Source organism: Chrysochloris asiatica, unplaced genomic scaffold (genome assembly GCF_000296735.1).
Source record: "Chrysochloris asiatica unplaced genomic scaffold, ChrAsi1.0 scaffold00078, whole genome shotgun sequence".
In the NCBI taxonomy this organism is placed as follows: Eukaryota; Metazoa; Chordata; class Mammalia; order Afrosoricida; family Chrysochloridae; genus Chrysochloris; species Chrysochloris asiatica.
Genome location: NW_006408596.1, coordinates 5,320,788 through 5,345,642, shown reverse-complemented (window position 1 = coordinate 5,345,642; position 24,855 = coordinate 5,320,788). Strand labels below are relative to the sequence as shown.

Genomic DNA, 24,855 nt, shown 5'->3' with positions numbered 1-24,855 from the left:
GGTGGAGGGAAAATCAGGAATAAACCCAAACATGTTACCTTTCAACAAGAGACCTGCAGTGGAGAGCAGGGAACACTGGATGCAGTGTTCAGTCCTGGCATTTTACAGGCTGGATTATATGACTTTGGACAGTGTTTGCCATGGGGAATATTTCTGTGCTGTGATTAATACCCACTTGGGAATCCTCAGCCCAAGCATGGTGGACTGCAAGAGGGAAGCAGCAAAAAGGATGGGCCCTCATTAAAAAAACTAAAGTGAAAATTAAATTTGGATTTTAAATAGCCTGTGCAGTTTATCCTGAATGAAGAAGATGTTTTTTATTAACACCTTTTTTTGGACAGTTTTGCTCCCCCGAGGCCTGGGAGGGACATTGTAGCAGCCATGACTTAGTTAATAGGTCACAAGCAAAGCAGAGGTTTCGGGAATAAAACTCCAGACAAATGTGGTCTTTTGGGTACATTAAAGGGACGATGGAACGCCCTCTTAAGAAAATTAACGAAGTCCTTTGAAAATTCCAAACTATTAAAATGGTGTCTATTCAATTGGATATATGGGCTTTGGGAAATGAGAATTCAGCTTTTTCTCCCCCTTCAGGGACCAGTAAGACTTTCTCTCCCCAACTGTGTCCCAGACAGTGTCAGCTGCCTCGATGTTGGTTAGTTCTTGGAATCCTTACCATGAGCCACATTTTACAGAGAAGGAGAGTGGAAGCTCACAGGGGTTAAGTAACTTACCTCAGGTCACACAGGCAGTTTAAGCAGTAGGGCTAAGATTCAAATCAGATCTGTTTAAGTCCAACTCCATATGTTTCCCACTACATTACCCTTAGGACTTCTGATTGCCATCTAAACCTTATATTTAACTCACTATCTTATTGAAAAGATGGCACATGTCCTGAACAGCTAGTTTAGGAAGAGACCTCTATTCCAACACAGGATAATAATACCAAATAAACTGTATTCAAGATCACTGATAAGAGGAATAATAAAATAATGATGCCTAATAGGAGTCCTAGTATGGCGCTGTAGGCTAATGCGTCCAACTGCAAAGTCATTTGAACTGCAAGGTCGGCAGTTCAAGCTCACCAGCTGTTCCTTGGAAACCCTATACAGGGTCGCTGTGAGTCAGAGCCGACTCCACGGTACTTAATAACAACAACGAGTAAGATGGGGAGCACGATGGCTCCTTACAATAAGCACTGGACAGTGGACCACAAAGTTGGTGATTCGAGTCCATCAGTTGCTCCTCAGGAGAAAGATGAGCGATGAGCTTTCTGCTCCCATGAAGATCTAAAGCCTTGGAAACCCTCTAACAGGTCGTCACGCGTTGGAACTGACTTTACGACACTCAACAACAACCACAACAATGTGCAAGGCAATACTATAAGCACTGCATGTGTATCAACTTTGTTCTTCTTCAATCACAACTGTATGAAGTAAAAAAAAGTATGATTCCATTTTATAGCTAAGGCAACAAGAGGCACAGAGAAGTTAAGTACCATGTCTAGGTCACACAGCTAGCCACAGGCAGAGCTAGGATTCAAACCCAGGCTGACCTGGAGCATGTACATTCCACTCCCTAACAGCAATACATGCATCAGATGTTAAATAAGGCCCTTTCCTTGCATTATATCTCAGTTAATCCTGCAAATGATGCATCAGGAAATTGAAGTTCCAAGAAGCTAAAAGGCTCTGTCCACACCAACTCAAGCAAGGGAACAGCTGAGAAAGTGCAACTCTCCGAAAAAGCCTGTCTTTGGGCTGAGCTGAGGGCTGGGTGCTGAGTGCACCTTATGGAATCAAAGGAGAGATTCTTCTTAAAAAACACAAAGCCTTGAAAACACATCCTCTATATTATTGGTCTTCTTTTTTTTCTTCCCTCCAGCCCAGGCACTTCACAACAGAATGAATCAATATTGTATAGTCCTCTAAATAAATAACAATATCACTCAACTCCATAATAAAATGAAGGAAGAGAAATATGGAAACCAGCAACATTTGTGTAGGCCTGGTTACTGTTTACTTTAATATTGCCTCATTCTCTTATGTGGTTCCAAGGAAACAGATTTAAAGTGATGAGGCACTTGTGGATGACAGTCTTCAAATGCATTTCCACTGCTAAGATCTATAGACAAGTCTTTCCAGGGTCCCTGTCTGGGCCCTGGAGGAGACTGAAGTACCCTTGCCCCCACTCAAAAGACTGATCATTTTAGAAGAGGACTTCCCTTCTACTCCCCACAACCTGCTGTAATTCAAGTCTTTCCTAGATTGCCTCCTGCGCCAACAGGACAAGTGGATATTCTCAGAAGCTGGTCACACAGTCCAGCAAAGAGCAGAGATAGAGGAGGTTCAGAATTCCACTTCAGGGCTCAAGGAAGACAAGTGACATGGTTTGCTGAGGACAGTTCAGCTGCTGCCAAAGGAATTAAGGCCTGCTGGGTTGGCAGGAAAGAACGTGAACAATGTTAATTTTATACTTAGAAGGTGGGCTGGTAGAAAGGATTTCAGGGTGGGTTGGTAACTGCTTGTACTTATCTGCGTGGCTACCTTGGAGAAAGCTGAAGGAGAGTTTGTTGATTTCAAAATGGGATTTCAAAAGTCTGGAAAGTGAGGTGGTTTGCTCAAGCTCACAGATCTTATATGTAGCAGAGCTGGTGCAAAGCTGTGTGCAAAGTCTAGTGGAGGGAGATTTCTTGGGATCAGACACTGTAATTCCATCAAACAGAAAAGAGAATGCTTTTGGATGATGGCACTATTGAATAGTCTGGAGGATTTGGGGCAGAGTTTGCAATGGTGGTGGGGAAGCTTTCTCTGGCCATTCTGATAGGATGGGAGAGGGAACCGGAAGTACTTCTTGGGCATGTCATGGGCCTTGGGTCTTACCTCAGCTTGGAAGCTTTTTAATACAGGTGCCACCATCTCTCTGATTTCCTGAAAAAGAGATCAGTGAAGAGTTCACAAGTGCCAGGCAGGAGACCCCCACGGCCCCTGCTTACAGCTCGCCACTGTCCCCAAGAACGGTGTTTCCTAAGCATGTCCTGAGGGACCTGCACTCAATGGGATTTCCTAAGAGTTCCTCATACACAGAGACACTGACAAAGGGGTACAAAGTCAAATCCGATAGGGAAACATCAAATCAAGAGGGTTTTTCCCTGAGGGACATCTCGGTGTCTCTAATAGGCTAATACTTATTGGGGATTTCTAGAAGAGGGAGAGAGGAAGTGGTGTTTCCCAGAGATTTGATCACAAATCCCTTTTGTGCCAAATATCTTGTGGAACTGGTGGTCTATCATGAAGCACTCTGAGGAAAAAGCTATCCTGACTGTTTAGCTTGAAGTTGCCACTGGCAGCTGGAGAGGTGGCCCTGATTCTCCATGTCCATGCTAAGTTAAGAAAATCCTTTCAGGAACACCTTCTCATTCGTCCAGCTGTGCTCAGGAGCTGCCTCTTGGATGTGACTTCTGATGCTCCACCCCAGCTGCCAACTCTCTTCCAAAGACTGCATTTTACATTTTAGTCACCGTCACTTCTGTATTTGTCTCACAGGAATGTGCAGTGTCTGGGGACTTAGAAAGGCTCTGAGGAAGAGTTTCTTGAACGTTGGATGTGAGCTATGGAAGTGGGCTGGCTTCAGAATAGGTTTGGCTTGGAAGACCCAAACCTCCTATTTCTAAATCCTAATTTCTTGTCTTTCACAAGTGAACCTGAGGTTCTAATTCCCAAGGGCTCCCCTGGTTGACTTCTATTTTTTCCCCCTCAGCATGCAAGAGGGGAAGTCTTTCAAGGTCAAGTGGTTCCAAAATCCAAATCCTCAACTCTCCATTTTCATCTGAGCTCCCCTTTGGACTCAGCTACAATGGTCCTAAGAAATTCCTGTGGGAGGAGAAGTTGAGGTGGCTAGAGAAGATGGAATGGGAGAGGGCAATGAAGGGAAGTGGGAGAGGAAGGGATGGGCAGAAAAGCTAAAGAAGTAAATCCCTAACAATGAAAATAGGCTGTGTTGCTTCTGTCCAGAAAAGATCCCCCTTGTGGGTCCTGGGTGCCCCTCCTCACTGATTTCTGTCTGTAGATACATGTGGATACGCTGAAGGGTGTGGGAGGGTGTGTGTCCCTGGTGAATCTAATCACAAGGAAACGTGGGTGCACAGCCTGAGCAATGAAGAGAAGGACATTTTGAGCATCTGGGTCAGAGGCTGTGAATTTAAATGTCCACCAAGTAGAGACAGGAAAATGGGCATAGCAACGACTCAATTCTAGTTAATGAATGTCACCTGGGTAAGTAGCTTTCAGGCTCCAAGACTCACCAATCTGTTAGAAGACACCAAACACCTGAACTTTCCAGTGAAATTTGAGATAATAAATGTTGGGCAACTTATTTTTAAATTTACAAGGCTTTACAGATTGAATGAAATATGTCAGTACAAAACCTCCAGTCAAGGTTCAGAAAACATGCATGTTTAAAGGGGCCTCAGAAACGATCTAGTCCAGTCCCCTGAATTTAAAGAAGGGGAGACTGAGGTGCAGAGAGGGGGGTGGCTTGCTTGAGGTCACAGAGTGAGTACGACAACTGACCCTTGGCCTCAGGTGTCCAGACTCCGCTGGCAGGCTCTTCTCACAGCCCCATACTCAAGGGAATGCAGGGGCTTCAAACATGAGGGCCACGGGGCAGTGGCAGGGAATACAGGCATTCCTAGACTCCCGCTGCCCTGTCTGCTTAACCCCTGGGGAGAGCTGAGCAAAGTCACAAGTGGGTGGCGAGCTGGGCAGCAGCCAGATGATGTTCTTAAATAAAATTCTGGCATGACTCTTTCCATCAGGAGCGTCTAGTTCCAAAAATGAGAATTTTCAGAGGCGCAACTATAATAGGAATGGAAACTTATTCCTCCTAATTACATAATTGCATAATTATGCGGTATTAAAATTATGTAAGCTGAACTCCAGGCTGAAAACCTGGTCTGGATTTCCCTCATCACCTGAGGGTTCCCATGAGGTCTGGGGGGAAATGGCCCTGGAGGAAGAAGGAAGTGATGGAGGGCAGTCTGTCCCAGCATCAGGGGAGCTGTCATGACCTGGGGTCATGTCATCCAGCTTCCAAGAGGCTAACCCATGCCCTTGAGGGAAATCCGCTTAAAGATCCAACTGTGGATCTGTTCTGAGGTAAAGGGAAAGCCAGTCACTCTCATGCATGCCCTCGGGCTCGAGTCAAACCAAAGACTCATCTTTCTGAAGCCCAGATGTGGGACACATTTGCAGATATAAACTAACCTTCTCCAAGTGCACCTTCTCTAAACCTTTCAACCTAGTTCCTTCTAGATTTGCTCTGCAGACAAGATCTAGCTAGATCCTGTCCTTTTCCTGCCAAGAAGAAACAGAAGTATTTATGAGTTGCAAAGGAATTCACAGCCAAGAGTCTTGACATCTCCTGTGCCAATGAGTCCAGAGTCCTGGCTAGGTCTGCCTCTTCTTCATCTTTCCCTAGTGCCCCCCCGCCCCCCCCGCCCTCCATCAGTAAGACAGCTGTGTATTCTGGTGGCCAGAGTGTAAGTTGTGGAATGTATGTGATCCATTCCGAAACTGACTTCCCTAAAGTCAGATCCTGCCCCAACCTCCTCCAAGGTCCTGAGCACCTGAGCAGGAAGCTCACCTGCTAATACTCTGCTAACCCTAGAGAGAAATCATAGCAGGTGTTAGTGAGGAATGGGCTCAAAACCCCAGGTCACAGATGATTCCTGTAATGGCTCTGATGCACCACATCATTGCTGAAGTTACATGAAGTGCAAGGGCTTTTTCTCTTTTGTGTTTATTCCCACTAGTTTTTAAATCTGAGAAGCAACAGGGGGCCTGATGGAGGAGGGAATGAAATTCACACATTCACCCTATAAACAACAGAAACATGTCCTTTCTAGTCTCCTCCCCTGGGTGGGGGAAGGTCCCTTACTTCGAGGGAGGGTCCTTACATTGCTGGAGGTTCCATACATGCTCAAAGGGCACTCACTGGGCAAGACAAAGCTAGAGGCTGGAGTTGCCAAGGAGGCAAAAAAGAAGGAAAAAAGGGGCTGAGACGGATTTGTTGGGGAGGAGGGTGGGCAGGAGGCAGTGTTTCAGAGATGGCAGGTGAGGGAGGGAAGGATGGAAGAGAGGGGAAGCGTCTACCACCACCATCTCCCTGACGCCAAAGGAAAAGCAAAGGAAAATCAAGAACTCTGGACAAATTGCCTCTGCTGTCAAGGCCAAGCATTTGATTTAGAGATGAATGTGGGCGAAAAGGATGCTTTATAGAGCCCTCAAAAACAATAGCTTTAATGGCAAAGTGTCCCGCTATGGCTTCAGACGGCACCGCTGAGCACTGCTACCCCAAGAATCACCAGAGGTTGGGGTGGGGCTGTGATTCTTTTTTGTGGCTAATTAGCTTCTTTTCTTGTAAGTCACTTATGTCTACAGTTTTCAAAATATAGCTTGAACAGAGAAAAATCTGCATTCCTACTGAGTTAATTCTATAACAGCAAATATACTGTACCTCAGGTACATTTTTCTTAAATTCCCGGCGGAGTTCAATTAAATGTTTATGAGAATGTTCACTCTCCTCCTGCCGCGCAGACAGCTCAGAAGCAACGGAATTAAGCTCCTTCTGGAACAATAAAAAAAAAAAAGAGAGAGAGAGAGAGAAAGAAAGGGAGAAAAAAGAAAAAGAGTTTTTCCTCTCCTTTTCGTTTTTAATCATCATACAAAACAGCATTCCGAACAAGTTTTCTTAACTTACAAAGCTGCGAAAAGACAGGTTATTGACTCTTGGCACAAATGAATAATTTACGAAACTGGGGATGCAACCGAAAACAAATCAAGAGCCTTTTTTTTTTTTGCTGTTTGGAAGTCAGGCCAGATCAATAACCTCCCATAAAGTTGGGTGGAGTTGCTTTCTTTTTTTTTCCCCCCATCTCTTTCCTTGCCCACTACCCCACCTCTTAAATTTCCAAAAGGAGTAATGGCATAAGCTTGTCAGTAACTGTAGAAAACATCTCCAAACCGTGTCAAAATAGTCAAGTGCGGCATATTGTATGGGCATATTATCATGTAAGAAAGTACTGCCGACAGCTTTCATATATCAGAGGTGGGAACTGTTCCAACTCTGAGTTACTTACACTTAAGGGTTCATAAATACGCCTTTTAAGATATAGATGGCTTTTTAATTTCAGTAGATTTTGGAAAAATGAAGGTGCCAATAAGAAGCAGGCTGACCTTTTGTGTATCCTGCAGTTAATCATTTAAGGTTCACTTCAAGTATAAGAAATATTTCTTAGAAGACTCCGGGATTCAGATATGGGTTGGAAGGTACCTTGCCTGTCTGTGGGCAATAAAGGCGCCAGCCAGGTTTTTACAGGCTATACCAGTGAAAGAAAAAAAAAGAAGAAAGCAAGGGACAGAAGGGGGGTGGGGAGGGGCGGGGAGGACAACGTCTGCTGGCTGAACATGTATATTGTCGCCCTTCTCTCGGCTTTCTTCACTTTAATGGAGGCACTTCCATAAGGGGAGCACAATTCACCATTAGTCATCATGGATTTCATTTGCATAATTCAAGATAGGCTCTGTTTATGTGGTCTGCTGCTTTCTTGCACCATCCTGAGATGGGCTTTTTTCCTGGACCATAACTCGAGCAGCCTTTCTGTATATATCACCCGGTTATATTTGCAGCAATCAAGCTCCATAATTTCCTAAATCCGATGATGCAATAAATTTCTGCAATCAGATTTATTAAAAACACACACACGCAGATGCGGGAGTGTATTTCTAGGGTGAACTCTTTAATCTAACATATGTATGATGAGGCCCAGCACCGTGTTGAAAGACCCCATTTGTCACTGCTAATACAAATTCATCTCGCACACACAATGAAACACTTTTACCATTAGATAATGAAATAAAAGTATTATTAACCCGCTGCAAATCCTTTCCCCTCTAAGAGACAAAAATGCTTGGTAATTGTCTTATATCATGTCTGAGAGTCGGTAAATCTGCTCAATAGCAGTTCACCATAGCTCCATAAACCTCGTACCAATTGGAGATTATAGAGACGGCTCTAAACCTGGGGTAAATGTCTCAAGCCTATGGAGCTTTTAGGAGAAATCAGGGAGGGACTGGAAACTTTTGGGACTAGAGGGAAGAAAATGGAAGCATAAACATTACTATTGAAATAGACAAAGGAAACCAGACTTGTGGGGCTCTCCAAGGTGCTGAAATAGATTTTAAACTGAGCTCTGTAAAACCAGTTGCCACCAACTTGGTTCTGACTTATGGTGACCCCATCTGTTACACAGTAGAACTCAGCTTCATAGGGGTTTCTTGTCTGTAATTTTTATGGAAGTAGATCATCTGTCCTTTCTTCCGCGGAGCCTCTGAGGGGGTTCACATAGCCAAACTTCCAATTAGCAGCCAAGAGTAAACTGTTTACATCACCCATGAGAAATGGATTTGGAGGCAAACTCTTCATGGAATTTGGAGCTGGGTGAAGTACAAGTGAGAGAGAAGAGAGAGAGAAAGAGCTTCTGACGGGTCTGAAGAAAGGAGGGAGATTTCTGCTTTAATCATGATTAAAAAAAAAAAAAAGCTCATCACAGTTTTCAATAAAGAAACCACAATTAACCACAACTAAATATTGAGTGACTAAGGAGAGGGGAGATCTGTGTTTGCAGCAACAGATGAGTTCAAAGGTAGACAAGAGCCAGTCAGTTGAGGCAGTCAGGTAGAGAGTCTCACTTGGCAGAAAAGAAGGAACTACAGTGTCATGGTCAAATGAGTTGCAGTAGAGTGCTCTCAGTTTTTTCTCGCCTATCTTAATGACAAGGATATGACTTTTTACATTTCTGCAGAACAATCAGGACGTGGGCTTCTGCTCACATTCACTCATGTTTGGATTATCATATATTTGATACTATGTTTTTGTCTCTGGTGGGACACTGTACCTCCTCCTACCCCAGCAATCAATCTGCCTAATGGTGGCTGGACTTGGACTCCTTATTTAACACATCAAACCCAGGCTCAGGAAGGAGAGCTCAGAGTAGCATTATAATTGTTCCCTGACACCCAAATCTCCCAGGCAGTCTGCTGCACCCACACTACAGATAGAGCAGAGGCAAAGCAAGACCCTGGCCACACCCCAAGCCCAGGTCTTGGTGTTTAGTGTATCTTTTCTGCTCAGTCCTCAGGAGCAGGTGACGACACTGATGTGAATGTTCTGTCATCTTAATTTTGCTTATCTATGCTCACGATTCAAGCTTAAAATTTCACATTTTTATGCAAATAATATGTACGTTTTACATTTTTGCTAATTGCGAAACCATTGAGCTATTTTCATAAGCACCCTATACCTATATGTGTAAACAAACTATTCACAGAACAACATATGGTATATGATAAACATACTATAACTACTGATAGTAGCAACAATAGTAGGTTGGTGGGTTTGAACTGTTGACCTTGCACAGCTAGCAGTCTGATGCTTAACCCACTACACCACCAGGACCCTGGAAATAGCAAATAATAATTATATTCTGTTACAAATATATTTATCATGATAAAAAATCCAGAAAATAACTAGTATTTATCAAGTGCTTACTGTAATCCAGGCACTATGCTAAGCATCTTACATACATCATCTCATGTAACACATTAATGTGTCCATAAGGTGATTCAAGCTGTGGCTGAGAAATAAATTACAGTCAATTCTAATAATTCAGGTGTGGTTTATGTCCTTGGTGAATTAGAAAGGCACATTTCTAATGCCCTGCACTTTTCCTGGCTTCTGCCCCACTTCCCTATTGACTGAGAGGGAGTTCAGGGGACCAGTTTTGAATGATGTAAGTACGTAACGTGTAAAGCATGGTACCAGCTCAGAGGTGTGGATTTCTCAGATCAGTTAAAAAAAAAACCCAAAAAAACAAAACCTCCGAATAAGTAAATAAATGGGGGACCAGTAAAGTATTGCCAAGTTTTATTTTTCAAAACAGAGACATTTAAAACCACTTCCTCCTACCCTAAAAGAAAGGATATTTGAATATCAACAGATCACAAGGATCAGCTACAGAATCCACAGCAGGTTCTTTAAAACAAACACATTTTGTTAATGAAACACCTCCTGGCACCGTAGTTATTTTGAAGCTCCAGAGAAAACTGTGTCATAGACATAAACTAGCATGGGTTTGAAGTTTTAGAAACGAGCGTCCAATCCCCTACAAACATAAAGCTAGGAGGGCCTATCCTTTGACAACCAAGCAGAAGTCCTTCTCCTTCCTCACCCTGGCCCCAAGCCTCCAGCCCCAGGGGAGCCATGATTAACACAGCCTCAGACTTTGGGTCCAGCCCAGGCAGGGAGACTCATCTGATTAACCAGCCGTCAGCAGCAGACAGACAGCCAGGAGCCCAACACAGGCTATTCAAATAATGATCATCATAAACAGCCCATTTGCAACTAAAAAGAAATAATTTTAATGAGCTTGAAGCAGATGATAGATGCAGCTGAGGTTCAGGCCAGTGCCCGAAGAGAAAAGAGTCTGGGATGGATCTGAAGTGGGACCAGGGTTCTGCAGTTAGAAGCTGGGGCCGAGAGCAAAGGCTACCCATGGCAGGAGCTACAGCCTTCACTGTCCAGCAAGTGCCCTTCATTCTCACATCAGCGTGGTGGCAGTCCTGGGTCTTACACCTCTCCAGGGCCCTCAGCACTTCAGAATGTTGGAGCCTTCAACAGTCCAGCCCATCACTGCCAAGACTTCAACCACACATGCCCCTCTGCAGCAATGCTGGCATATCGACATTTACTTAATACTATCTTTATAAGATTTCTTTTAGTCCCTGTTTGAATGAGATCTGCAAAGCTTTAATTTTAAGCTCAATGAATTTTCACACTTGTACTAGCTCGCTCAAGATAGAGAACATTCCAGTACCTCAAACAGCAACCCCTTAGGAGTCCAGGTGTGACACTGGAGGATAAGCACTGGACTGCAAAGTCAGTGGTTCAAATTATTATGACCCTGGCACCAAAGAGACAATGTACAGTTTTGAGTTAAATGCTGTGTTCTATGGGACAGGAATACACGTAAGACACAAGGTAGGAATGCAAGCTCCCCACAGCATGTACCTCCTCTCTTTTTAGCTTCAAAAGATCACCCCCAACCCAGACACCTTCTCCTGAGAAGAGACCTTCTAAAGAGGATGCAGTAATTGTTGGGGGTGAGGGCTTCCTTCAAAAGTGAAGACTCTGGGTGTCAAGGGAAAGAAAGCCTTTCCTCAGCACATCCCTTGCTTCTGGCTCCCCACTTCCCTAAAACACACTCCACACTTGTACTCTGGCTTCATTCCCAGCCAGATGAGATTCCTTGCTAGAGTCCAAAAGCACTAGGGTTCTGCACTCTAGGCCTCCCCAATGTTCCCTCAGTATGGGCACCCTCATTCGGTCTTTGCAGCGGACCCTCGTCATTCTTTGGGTTTCAGTGTAAGCATTCAGGAAGGCTTCTGGTTCCAGTGCCTGACCACACTCCCGATTCTGGGCTTCTTCCCTGTGCCCATTTACCCTTTCTAATAATCACTACCAGATTTCATTTGTAAACCCCTTCACCTTTTCTTCAAATGACATCTTACAAGTAAGTTTCCTATAGTAAACCATACAAGCACAAATGGTTAAGCACTCAATAAAAGGTTGGTAGTTCAAATCCACCCAGAGGCTCCTTGGAAGCCAAGTCTGGCAATCTGCTTCTAAAAAGTCACAACCTAGAAAACTCTATGGAGAATTTCTACTCAGCATACAAAGTATCATAATTGTCATGATCAACTAACAGCATCAACATTTTTGAATGGAGTCCTGGTGTGGTGCTATAGGATAAGCAATGGATTGTTAACTACAAGTTTGATGGTTCAAACCCACAAGCTGTTCCTTGGAAACTCTACACAGGGTCGCGATGAGTCAGAATTGACTTGATGGCACTTAATAACAACAAAATATGTGCTAAGGCATTGTGCTAAGCACTTTATGTTGTACATTATGTGGATGAAGTGATAAGTGAGGTTCCAGACAAGGTTTGAAAACCCAAGATTAACAGTGGTTCTGAGTCCCAGAGCAGTCATCATCCCTCCAAACACAAATACAAAGCTCTGCTTTCAACTTATTTCAGGGAGATACAATCTCGACTATCCATCCATCCATTCAGCCACTCATCCACACACTTATTCATCCATCCATCCATCCATCCATCCATCCATCCATCCATCCATCCATCCATTCATCCACTTAATCATCCACCTACCCACCCATCCATACCCCTACATCCATCCATCCATTCATCCATTCACCAATCCGCTCATCCAACTGCAGTCTTTGATGTGCTAGGCATTGATGAGGGAATGGCAATGATGAATCAGACACAATGTGGATTTCAAAAAACTCAGAAATCAAAGCAGACAAGCTAGGGACATAAATAATTCTGGTAATCAGAACTGTAAAGATCATCAGTGAAAAAACGGACAAACTGCTTGGCTGTCTTTTGAATCTTGTTTTCCTGGCATGCCATTATAAAACAGACACTTGAAGGGGAGAGAAAGGAATAGCCAGAAATATCACCATAGAAAACTTTTAAATCTGTCTTCTGCCTATAACTGATTGGAATACGTAAAATGGGGCTACAACGTGCCCAGTGAAGGAGGCTTCCTGCGGAGCCTCTGCATTACATAAGACCATACATGGAATCCTGAACCCCATCCAGAATCTTCTGAGGCAGGAAATTTCCACTTGAAAGGACAAGCAGACCAGCCTGGAGCGGCTAGAAGAAAAGAAGATACTTCTTAAAAGACCAACAGGGAAAATACAAAACAATAACGGCAGTCCGATTGATCACTACAAGAATAAGCAGTTGCTCGCCCAGGAGACATCAAGGTAAGTGTTCGGGTCCCTTCAGGGCAAACTCCCTTCCAAGACTAAGACTCAATGGGAAATATACTAGCAGACATGTGCTCTGATTGGTGACCATGTTCATCACCAATAAGGGGAAATGAGGGAAAAACAGCAATGAAGTTGTGAGCTAAGCCCTACAATGTTCAATCAACTCCTGTGAACCCAGGTATAGACCTGGTTGGCCAGCAATGTGGCAAGTCCTGGAGACTCTTGAGCCCAGAGTCAGTGACATAGCCACAGAAGACTAGAGTAGAGAGTGAAGCATCCAGCTGATAAGAAGAGGGGGCATATACAAAAGAACACCCACACTTGCAGATAATACCTACTTGCCCTGGCTTCAATGACTGGATGATCAGAGCTCAACTAGAGGAAGAAAGAAGAGGAAAAAAAGAGTAATCTGCTACAATTTGATGAACTTGACCTACACCTATGGATGCAGTAGCTCAAAAGAGGGAACAAATCTTTACAGCAAGGATCATTCCCACCCCCTCCATATATAAGAGTAGACAGGGATGGGTAACTTGGACACTGGCTACCCAAAATGGGGGTAGGGGAGTTCAAAGGCAAGAAGTGACTGGCTTACAAGTTTTCAAGAGGGAGCCTAGATCCAAAGGGTGCAGAGGAAGGTAGAATCTCCACTAAGTAGTATCCAATCTGTTTGGGCGGGGCTGATGAAAGGAGATGGGGATAGGTGTCTTGTGGTACAACAGTGAATAATTGTTATCAGGACTGTCAGGTTTGGAAATGTAAAGGTAGACATTTTGTAGCAAAAGGAGGGGAGTGATTGACTTTGCAGTCCAGGAGTGGAGGTCCTTCGGATCATCAAGGGAGAAGAGCGAAGTGTGGGACCCTACCCAGAGAAACAGTGACACCAGAGATGGAGGCAGAGATGATGACGTGGAGAGATGGAGTGGCTGGGGACTGTATACCCAGAGAGGGAGAGGGGCTGTGTGCTGATGACCAGGGGTAGGATGGGGAGAGGTGGCAGGCTTGCAGGGTATACCCTTTGCCCTTTGGTTGGTTGATGATGCATGGAGGGGACTGTAATCATGGCAATGAAATGATATACGATAGGATGAATGTAAAGCTAATGTTCTCCCATTTAAACTATCACATAATTCACAATAAAACATTTTAAAAAAAAACCAGACAAACTTAGGGGCTCTGATATATGGTACAAATACACTATCAAATGTCATTGAAAGTACACAGCAGCAGAAGACAAAATAGATAACTGAGCCCTCCTAAAAATTAGACACTTAGTGCATCAAAAGATTTCATCAAAAGAGTAAAAAGAGAACCTACAGGCTAGGATAAAAAAATTGGCAGTGACATATCAGACAAGGAAGTACTCTCTAAAATTTATAGAACGCTTCAACGCCTCAACAAAAAGGTGACAATCCAACTAAAAATGGGCAGAGAATATGAAAAGACACTTCTCTAAAGAAGTGTTAGTCATCAAACATATGAAGAAATGCTCACAATCATAACCATTGCTGTTGTGGTTGTTAACAGTCGTCAAGTTGGTTTTGACTCATAGTGACCCTCTATAGGGTTTCTGTTTATTGGTCCAGTGGTGAGGATTTTTGTTTTCTTGACATTGAGATGCAAGGATTTTTGTTTTCTTGACATTGAAGTTGTCAAGGACTTCATTCTTCTTGGATCAACTATCAACACTCGCGGAGGTAGCAGTCAAGAGATCAGACGACGTATTGCACTGGGCAAATCTGCTGCACAGGAACTTTTTAAAGTATTGAAGAGCAGAGATGTCAGCTTGAGGACTAGGGTGCGCCTGACCCAGGCCATTGTGTTTTCAATAGCCTCATATGGATGCGAAAGCTGGACAGTGAATAAAGAAGATCGTAGAAGAATTGATGCCTTTGAGTTGTGGTGTTGGAGGAGAATACTGAGGGTGCCATGGACTGCCAAAAGAACCAATAGATCTGTTTTGGAAGAAGTGCAGCCAGAGTGCTCCTTGGAGGCCAGGATGGCTAAGCTTCGTCTCTCCTACTTTGGACATGTAGTCCGGAGGAAACAATCGTTGGAGAAGGATGTCATGCTGGGTAGGGTGGAGGGTCAGAGAAAAAGAGGAAGACCTCCAACGAGATGGATCGGCCAGGTGGCATCATTGATGGACTCGGGGGTGGCAGCGGTGGTGAGGTTGGCCCAGGATCGAACATTGTTTCGTTCTGCTGTGCATGGAGTCGCTATGAGTCGGTTCCGACTCGATGGCACCTGACAACAACAACAACATAGGGTTTCTGAGGAGTGGCTGGTGGGTTTGAACAGCCAACCTTGTGGTTAGCAGTCCAGTGCTTATCCTACAGCACCATACTAGGATGCCCACTAGTCATTTGTTCTTGTTGAGTGCCGTTGAGTCACTTCCAACTCATAGCGACCTTGTATAGGTGTTCCAAGGAGAAGCTGGTGGATACCTGGTGGTTCCCAGTCTAGTGCTGACCCAACAGCACCATATATCAAAAGTTATTAGAGAGATGCAAATCAAAACAAAAATCAGGTATCATCTTACTCCAGCATTAGTAGCAAAGTTAAAAAAACAACATAAAACAACAAATGCTGGCAAGTGTGTGGAGAGACTGGGACCTCCCTGCACTGCTGATGGGACTGTAAAATGGTGTAACAGTATGGAAGTTTCTCAAGAAGTTGGAAATAGAAATCCCATATGACTCAGCAATCACTCCATTTGATATGTTGTTGTTAAGTGCTGTTGAGTTACTTCCGGCCTATAGCGAGCCTGTATACGGTTTCCAAGGAGAAGCTGGTGAACTTGAATCACCGACCTTGCAGTCAAATTACTTTGCAGTCTGACGCATTAGCTCACAGTGCCACACCAGGGCTCCCTATTTGGTATATATCTTCATAAAAATACGAGCTATGACAGGAATAGATATATGGACACCCATGTTCACTGTAGCACTATTCACAATAACAAAAAGATTCAGGCAGTCTAAATGCCATCAATGGAAGAATGGTTAAACTTTGGTACATACATATAATGGAATACTATGCAGCACTGAAAATAACAATGAATCTGCAACACCTCATAAACATGAATGAACCTGGAAGATACTGTTGTTGCTAGGGCCACTGAGTCAGTACTGACTCACAGAAACCCTGTGCACAACAGAACGAAGCACACTTCCTGTCCCGCACCAACCTCACAATTGTTGCTACACCTGAGTCTACTGCTGCTGCTACTGTGCCAATCCATCTTGTTGGGAATCTTCCTCTTTTTTTCCAACCCTCCACTTTACTAAACGTGATATCCTTCTCCAGTGACTGGTCCCTTCTGGTGACATGTCCAAAATAAGAAAGACAAAGTCTGGCCATCCTGGCTTCCAAGAGGCATTCTGGCTGTACCTCTTGCAACACAGATTAGTTTGTTCTTTTGGCAGTCCATGTTCTCCTCCAACACCATTAACTCAAATGCATCAATTCTTTTACAGTCTTCCTTATTCACTGTCCAACTTTCACAGGCACGTGAAGTTATTGAAAATACCATGGCTTTGTTGAGGCACACCTTAGTCCTCAAACTGACATCTTTGCTCTTCAACATATTAAAGAGGTCTTTTGCAGCAGATGTGCGTAATGCAAAACGTCATTTGATTTTGTGATTGTGCTGCTTCTGTGACTGCTGACAGTGGAGCTAAGGAAAATGAAGTCTTTGACAACTTCAATCCTTTCTCCATTTATATGGATGTTGTTTATTGGTCCAGTAGTGAGGATTTTTCTTTTCTTTTCATGAAGGTATAACCCATACTCAAGGCTGTGGTCTCTGATCTTCATCAGTAGATATTTTAAGTCCTCTTCACTTTCAGCAAACAAGTTTGTATCATTTGCATATTGCAGGTTGTTCATGAGTTTTGCTCCAATCCTGATGACACATTTTTCTTCAAATAATCCTGCTTCTTGGATTATTTGTTCAGCATACAGAGTGATAACTATGGTGAAAGAATACAATCCGGGTGCACACCTTTCCTAATTTTAAACCATTCAGTGTTCCCTTGTTCTGTACAAACAACTGTCTCTTGGTCTATGAACAGGTTCCACATGAGCAAAATTAAGTTTTCTGGAATACCCATACTTCATAATATTGTCCATAGCTTGACATGATCCACACAGTCAAAAGCCTTATGTAGTCAATAAAGCACAGCTAAACATCTTCCTGGTATTCTCTGCTTTCAACCAAGATCCATCTGATGTCAGCAATGATATTCCTTGTTCCACATCTTCTGAATCCAGGTTGGACCTCTGGAAGTTTTCCATCAATGTATGGTTGTTCCTGTAGTGCTTTCCTGACTTCTTCCTTATTTTTCTCAAACCCTCTGTAAAGCGTTTTGATAGATTTAATTATCATTTTTCTGACTTCCTTCTCAGGCATTTCCAAAGCCTGCCCTTCCAATGTGAAGTCTAGGTCTTCAGCTCATTTGTCTCAGTCACTTTATCTTTTTTCTGGACATGTGATGATATGGTCATCTGTTTCTTGCGCATCTTTAGTGGTTGCGATCTTAATACTTAGATGAATGTATGTTGAAGTTTTATTATGATTTCTGATTGCCTCCAGGTAGATGTGATCAGGAGATGGGCTTCCCTTTTTCCTCTTCTTATTACTCAACTCAGAGTAACTGTTGCAGGTGTTGGCTGCCTGTCTGGTGTATGTTGTTGTTGTTGTTAGGTGCCATCGAGTTGGTACCAACTCATAGTGACCCTATCCACAGCAGAACACAACACTGCCCGATCCTGGGCCAACCTCACTTGCCACGCTTGAGTCCATTAATGCTGCCACTTGGCAAATCCATCTCATTGGGGGTCTTCCTCTTTTTCTCTGACCCTCCCTCACCTTACCAAACATGATATCCTTCTCCAGTGACTGGTCCCTCCTGACAATATGTCCGAAGTATGAGAGACAAAATTTGGCCATCTTGGCCTCCAAGGAGCACTCTGGCTGCACTTCTTCCAAAACGGATCTATTGGTGCTTTTGGCAGCCCATGGCACTTTCAGTATTCTCCTCTAACACCATAACTCAAAAGCATCAATTCTTCTACGCTGGTATTGGTTCTTGCCAGTATGGTGGTATTTATAGGGTGTGATTGTAGCTTGATTATATGACTGCAATTGCTGTCTCTTCTTGGGTACTGTAGGGAGCGAAAGATAAAGAGGGGGCCAAAAAACAAAACAGCAACAGCGAAAAAGACAGATTGGATACTGTATAAAATAACAGAAAAAAGAAATGAGAAAGAGAAAAAAAATTCTGTAGCAAAATATGAGTATGACTTTAATGTCCCTCTCGGCTTCTTGCCTTCAAGGTTGCCTGAGAAATTTCAAGATGCTTCCATTCGTAGATTGGACATAATTCAGGATTTAATTTTAGGCCTGTTTCCTTTTTTAGTCTCTCTTTCTCCTGCTCCACAACCCTTGTTTAGGCCTTTTTCCTAGTGATTAACTGTTCAGGGCCAGCTGTGGCCGTTTTGTGCTGCTGTTTGGTTTAAATTCTGAGCCGATCTGTGCGCATGCATAGTAGAATCCTCCAGGGGTGGGGGAGTGTCCACTCACTCAGGCACCCTCTCTAGTCACCAGAATGGAGGTGCGCAGACAGCAAGAGTCCAATGAACAGGGAAAAGAGAGAGAGAAAAAAAGAGAGAGAATGTCCACACCTTTCTCAGGATGTGTCAGGCATCAGCCGTGGTTCTGATTCCTCCCCGACTCCATCTTGCCCAAGATGTCCACTCCAGGAGCCGCTGAGAGAGGCTGATCAGAAAGCTCCAGAGTTCTTGCTTCCACTACAAATTCCACTGGCTATGGGCTTTCTAAACATTCCTTTATATGTAGTTCAGAGTTCTGGGACCATCCCCTGAACCTGCTTTGTCCAGTATTCTGTATCATTGCTGATGGAGGTCCTCACTGCACTTCTCCATGAACAGCCATCAAGTTCCGCCCCTCCATCAATATATGGTTGCAGCCATTTTTGAATGATCTTTAGCAAAATTTTACGTGCATGCGGTATTATGATATTGTCTGATGATTTCTACATTCCATTGGGTCACCTCTCTTTGGAATGGGCACAAATATGGATCACTTCTAGTAAGGTGGCCAGGTAGCTGTCTTACACATTTTTTGGTGCAGATGAGTGAGTGCTGCCAGTACTGCATCAGTTTGCTGAACGACATCAGTGTGTTTGCCATCAATTTCCAGCCCCTTGTTCTTTACCAATGCCTTCAATGCACCTTGGTCTTCTTCCTTCAGTACGATTGGTTCTTGATTATACGCTATCTTTTGGAATGGTTGAATATTGGCCATTTCTTTTTGCTACAGTGACTTTGTATATTCCTTCCATTTTCTTTTGATGCTTTCTGCATCATTCAATATTTTGTCCATTGTTGTTGTTGTTAAGTGCCGTCAAGTCACTTCCAACTCATAACAACCCTCTATAGGATTTCCAAGGAGTGGCTGGTGAGCTTGAACCACCGACCTTGCAGTTCAAAAACCCACCCACTATCTGCATTAACCCACAGCACCACATCATAGAATCCTTCAATATTGCAATTGAGGGTTTAATTTTTTTCTTCAGTTCCCTCAGTTTGAGAAATGCTGAGCATGTTCTCCTCTCACCGCGCCCGCTTTTTTTTTTAAACTCTAGGTCTTTGCACATTCTATTATAATATTTGGCTTTGTCTTCTGAGCTGCCTTTTGAGATTTTCTATTCAGCTCTTTTACCTTCTCGTTTCTTCCATTTGCTTTTATATCTCTATGCTGGAGGACATTATGCTGAGTGAAATTAGTCAATCACAAAAGGTCAAATATTCTATGAGACCACTATTGTAAAAAGTCAAGAAAAGGTTTTCATGCTAAAAGAAACATTCTATGATGGTTACCAGGGATGAGAGGGAAGGGAGAATTATTCATTGGCTAGAGAGTAGGCATGTGCTAACTTGCGTGATGGGGAAGGTAGTTGAAACAAATTTTTTTTTTTAAGAAAAGAAATGTCCACAATAGGCAAATGTATGGAGACTGAAGTCTATTACTGGTTACCCAAGAGTCACTGCTTGGTGAGGCACTAAAATATATCTTAAAGAAGAAAAATTCTAATAAAAGGGGGCAAAATCCATCATGTGGAGACCACTACTTTCAGTGTAGGGTTGGAGAAAAGTGAAACCCTAAATATCTCCTGTACTGACACTGGATAGGTAAAGAAATTGATAGGATGAGGGAGAGGTAGAGTTTTACCCACCTCTTTTAATTACCTTTGTGTCGACCCCGCTTGAGAAGGTACTACCAGTATCTGCTGAGGTGTAACCCAGGCTGGAAGCCCTTTATCCTGCATCTATCCACCCAATCACTTAACCAACCAACCACTCATTCATCCCATCATCCACCCATCTATCTATCCAACCAAGAAACCAACCAATTATTCATCCATCCATACTGATCATTTATCTTTCAAATGATCCATCACCTATTCATCCAACATCCATCTATCCATTCACTCAACCAACCATCCATCTATCATCCATCCACCCTTCTAACTATCCAACTAACAATCTACCTATCCCAAATCCATCAGCTCAGTAAATAATTACTGAGCCCCCAATTGAGTGCCAGGCAGTGCTGGGCACTGGTATTTAGAAACCAATCAGATACAGTCCCCTACAGTCTAAAGGCGCTCACAGTGCAGTAGTGAAGAAAACGAATAGGCCTCTTCTAACACTATGCACCTGAGAACAATAGAAAGAGTATGAACAAAATGCAATGGGCATACAGAGAGCAAGGTGACTTATTGTGAGTGAGAAGAAAAGAACATCTGTCAGATAAAGAAGGTAGGCATCCCAGGTAGAGAAAACATGGTTAACTGCGACAACCTTTATCAGTCCTCCCTCTTCCTATATTACTTTCCTTCTCCTTTACATGTACCGCTACCAAACATACTACATGTTTTCCTTACTAGAAAAATGCTCCATGAGGGCAAAGCAGAGATTTTGGTCCTGTCCACTCTCTAGTCTATCCCCAGTGCCTAGAAGAGTTCCTAACATGTATTGTTGTTGCTACTGTGAGTTGCTGTCAAGTTGGTTCCTGACTCATGGCTACCTTATTTATGCACAGCAGAATGAAACCCTGTGGGTCCTATCTGTGCCTCAGATGGTTTCACTGGCTGATTTTTGGAAGTAGATCACCTTCCTAGTCCATCTTAGTCTGGAAGCTCTGCTGAAACCTGTTGAGGATCAGAGCAACACATAAGCCTCCACTGACAAGACATGTGGTAATTGCATATGAAGTTCACTGGCTGGGAGTTGGACCTGGGTCTCCTGCAGGGAAAATGAAAACTCTACCAATGAAACACAATAGTACATAATAATCGATGAGTTGGAAACAACTCCACAGCAACAGGTTTCTTAGGCACTTAGTAAATATTCGTAGAATAAATGATGACTGTTAGGAGATATAAGAAGAGATGGGGTGTCTCTCATCTCTGAAGGATGCAAAGAGATAAGATGAGAAACACCCTACTGCAGGAGCAATATGGGTCCATTCTGCACCCTGGACCCCTTTCCAGGGCTTTGCTGCCAGAGCCCCAGGTAGACACTAAGAGGAGGGTCTCAGGGGATGCTTAGAGCAAAGGTACTTGCTTGTTCTGCAGTGGGGGCATGGTGGGATTGTTGTCTTCCATGGGGCCTCAGAATGCAGGGGCTGGAGGATGACCTGGGATGGGAGGGCACATGCTAGCGTGCCAGGAGCAAGGAGACAACACAAGACAGATGACTCTGCAGCCTGCGGAGATGGATAACTGAGCCGCAGCTGAGAGACAGCCAGGGTTACCAGGGTCATCCATCATTCCCTGCACCATATGTAAATTTCAGATGCCAAAGATGCATTGGGCCAATTATCTGAGGCTGGGGCAAGAGGTGTGTCTTTGAGAAACTGTTCCCAGCCAGCCAAGCAGAGGAATGGGCACTTTCTTGTTTACTGCGTTCTATCAGCTGGGCTGAGCGGTAGACAGTTCAAAGTGTCTGTTAGAGCCTGGGTGTGGGGTGAGAGGCTGCCAGCAACTTCTAAGCATGCTTTCAGTGTAGCAATACCAACCGTATAACAACAACTTCCTTGAATGCCCCCAACAGTGCTTGGTGTGTAGGGTCTTCTCTAGAGAAACTTGTAGAGGGAGTAAATGAATGGCCCTCTGAGGCAGGTACCATTTCCTAGCTGGTACCTGCAGAGAGGAGCCCCTGGGCAGTGCAATCTGTTAACACGCTCAGCTGTTAACAGAAAGGTTGGAGGTTCAAGTCCACCTAAATCAGCCAGTGAAACCCCCACGGAGCACAATTCTACTCTGACACACGTGGGGTTGCTGTGAATCAGTGTCAACCAGTTGGCAATTGGTTTTGAAGCTGATGTCAGATTCTGGACACTGTTCCATTTCTCCTTTCTGCCGCTAAATGTCTCAGTGCAGAAGCCTGGGGTCTTGGATCTTAGAGGGAGTTTGAGTGTGAAGGCCAAAGGGGGGATGTATTTGATTATAACTCAGACCTGCTATAAAGTGTAATGGTATCACCTCTTTCTTGGAGTGCTGGCAGCAGGAAAAGCCTGGGGAGGGTTGGTGCTCTGGTGCCATATTTGTCAGAGGTCCCAAAGGGGCACATCAGACTGAGGCCTAAGGTGGAGTAGGGACACATCTATCATCAGACAGTCCTGTCTGCTTGGTCCAGCAATTTCTCACCTTCTTTGCCGCTGCCACCTTGGGTCGAGCTACTGCCACTGCTAGCCTGGAGGACGGACTACAGGAGCCTGGGATCTGGTTAAGTCTAAGTCAGATGCATTCTTCTTCTGTCCCTCTTCGGCTCAAAAGGCTTCTGTTGCCCCTGCCTCACTTAGAGTCAAGGCTAAAGGGCATACTTTGACCTGAAGGCCCACCTGATTTGTCCCCCACACCTTCCACTTACTTCTCTGACTTCTTTTCCACGTCCCCCTCCACAGGGTGAAGGCCCACGATGGCTTCTTATTGATTTCATCACAGCAGGCACATTCCTGCCACTTTTCTCCACATGGCATTTTCTCTCTAGCTGCTCCAGGCCCCTCTACCACCAGCTCTTCTTACAGGAGCCTGTCCCACCACCGACCTAAAGTAACTAAGCCCTCTCTCATCCCTCTCCAGAGCACTTGTTGTCATCTGACACATTTTTAAAGTTGCTTTTCTGTGTGTACTGTTGACTCCCTCAACTCCAACAGTAGCTCCACTTGATCTCGTTGGGTCACTGCTGTATCCCCGATGCTTGGCACATAGAAAGTGCTCAATATTGGTTGATGTATCAATAAATGAATATAGGAAAGATGGGCCTTCAACCTGGTACCCACAGCAGTTGCTCCCCCTAGGGACAACCTCCTGCCAGATTCCCCGGAAGCATCAGGCAGGTAAATAAGCCTGCTCCTGTTGCAGGGGGACCTGGAGGTGGTGTCCTTGAGAGAGGATGCCAATCAGACACCTAATTATCTTGCTGGAGTCACATCTGATCACTTCCTCCTGCCCTTGATTGCGGCTGCATATTCCAGAGTTCTCAGATCTAAAACCTCAAAGGAACAGAGAAATGGAGTAGTTCCACTTCAGGCAGGTGCCAGGTGAGGGGCTGGGACCCTTTAGGCCTCCTTTGCAGGGTTAATGCATCTGGGCCAGGCAGGTCTCTGTACTTCTTCACTCTCTGCTGCCAAATTTCAGTCATCAAGTGTTAACTGAGCACCTATTCTGGGTTAGGCACAGGCTAGGGGCATGGTGGTGGTTAATCCCCACATGACAAGAACTGAATGCTTACTATGGAGAATAAGCACTTACTGGGAGGTCAGGGATCACCCCTACCCCCACCCCCATTTGCAGGCAGAGAACCGAGGCTGAGAGAGGTTATGGCCCTCGGCCAAGATCACACAGTCAGGCAGGAGTAGAGCTGGACTGTGAACTCCCCTCTACCCTCCTCCATACCACTGTATCATCTCTGAAGTTTGTGCCGCTTTCTAGAATTCATTTGGAACCTCACTTTCCTGATCTGTTAAATGAGCATAAAGACACTAGAGATCTTTTTAAGTTGTTTGCAGGATTAACTGAGCTACTCTAACAGGGCAAGGGCCTGACTGAATGTCTGGCACATTGAGAGCCAATACAGGGTGAAGTATGCAGACTCCAGGTTTGCATTCCTGCTCTGCCAGGGGCTAGCTGTGCGACCTCAGGCAAATTACTTAACCTCTCTGCATTTCTGTTTCTTGGGCTGTAAGAATTACACCTACTTCAAAGGGTCGTGACTAACGAAGAACCAAGTTAATACATATGAAGTGCTTTTTTGAGGTAGAAGGCTGAGGGATGTGTGTGGGAGGAAGGTCTGTGGGAACCTCAGGAGGCTCTAGAAATTCACTGGAACTTATAAGAAACATCTTTCTAGAACAGGCAAATGCATAGAAACAGGAAATGGATTATGGATTTTGGGTTTCTGGGTGTGGGGTTTCTGTTTGGGGGGATGAAAAAGTTCTAGGGGAGAAAATAGTGGAAATGTCTGCACAACGTTGTGGCTGTGATTAATGTCACTGGGTTATACAGGTGAAAATGGCAAGTTTTATGCTGTGCATTGTTGTGGTTGTTGTTATGTGCCGTGGAATCTGGTTCCGACTCATAGCGACCCTGAACAGGGTTTCTGAGGCTGTAAATCTTTACAGGAGCAGAACGCCTCACCTTTCTCCTGCGGAACAGCTGGTAGTTTCAAACTGCTGGCCTTGTGGTTTGCAGCCCAATTCGTAACCACTACACTACCAGGGCTCCTTATGTTGTGCATAGAGTAGCACAATAATGAAAAAGTTCACTGGCACATGGGGCTAAGGAGGCAGGTGCACAGTTCAGATGGGTACGAAAGCACTGGAGCAGTAGGGGTCTTGTG

The 24,855-nt window shown here is 44.3% G+C and overlaps 1 protein-coding gene across 1 annotated transcript in view; it reads right to left on the bottom strand.

The window, feature by feature from the left end:
• The window catches only part of CUX2 (cut-like homeobox 2), a 362,552-nt gene that overhangs the window by 154,740 nt on the left and 182,957 nt on the right, over nucleotides 1-24,855 (bottom strand). The window contains exons 2-3 of the mRNA XM_006865423.1: nucleotides 6,517-6,627; nucleotides 2,883-2,930 (exon numbers count right to left, since the gene is read on the bottom strand). Of these exons, the coding sequence (XP_006865485.1) occupies nucleotides 2,883-2,930; nucleotides 6,517-6,627 (159 nt within the window). The remainder of the gene's footprint in view (nucleotides 1-2,882; nucleotides 2,931-6,516; nucleotides 6,628-24,855) is intronic.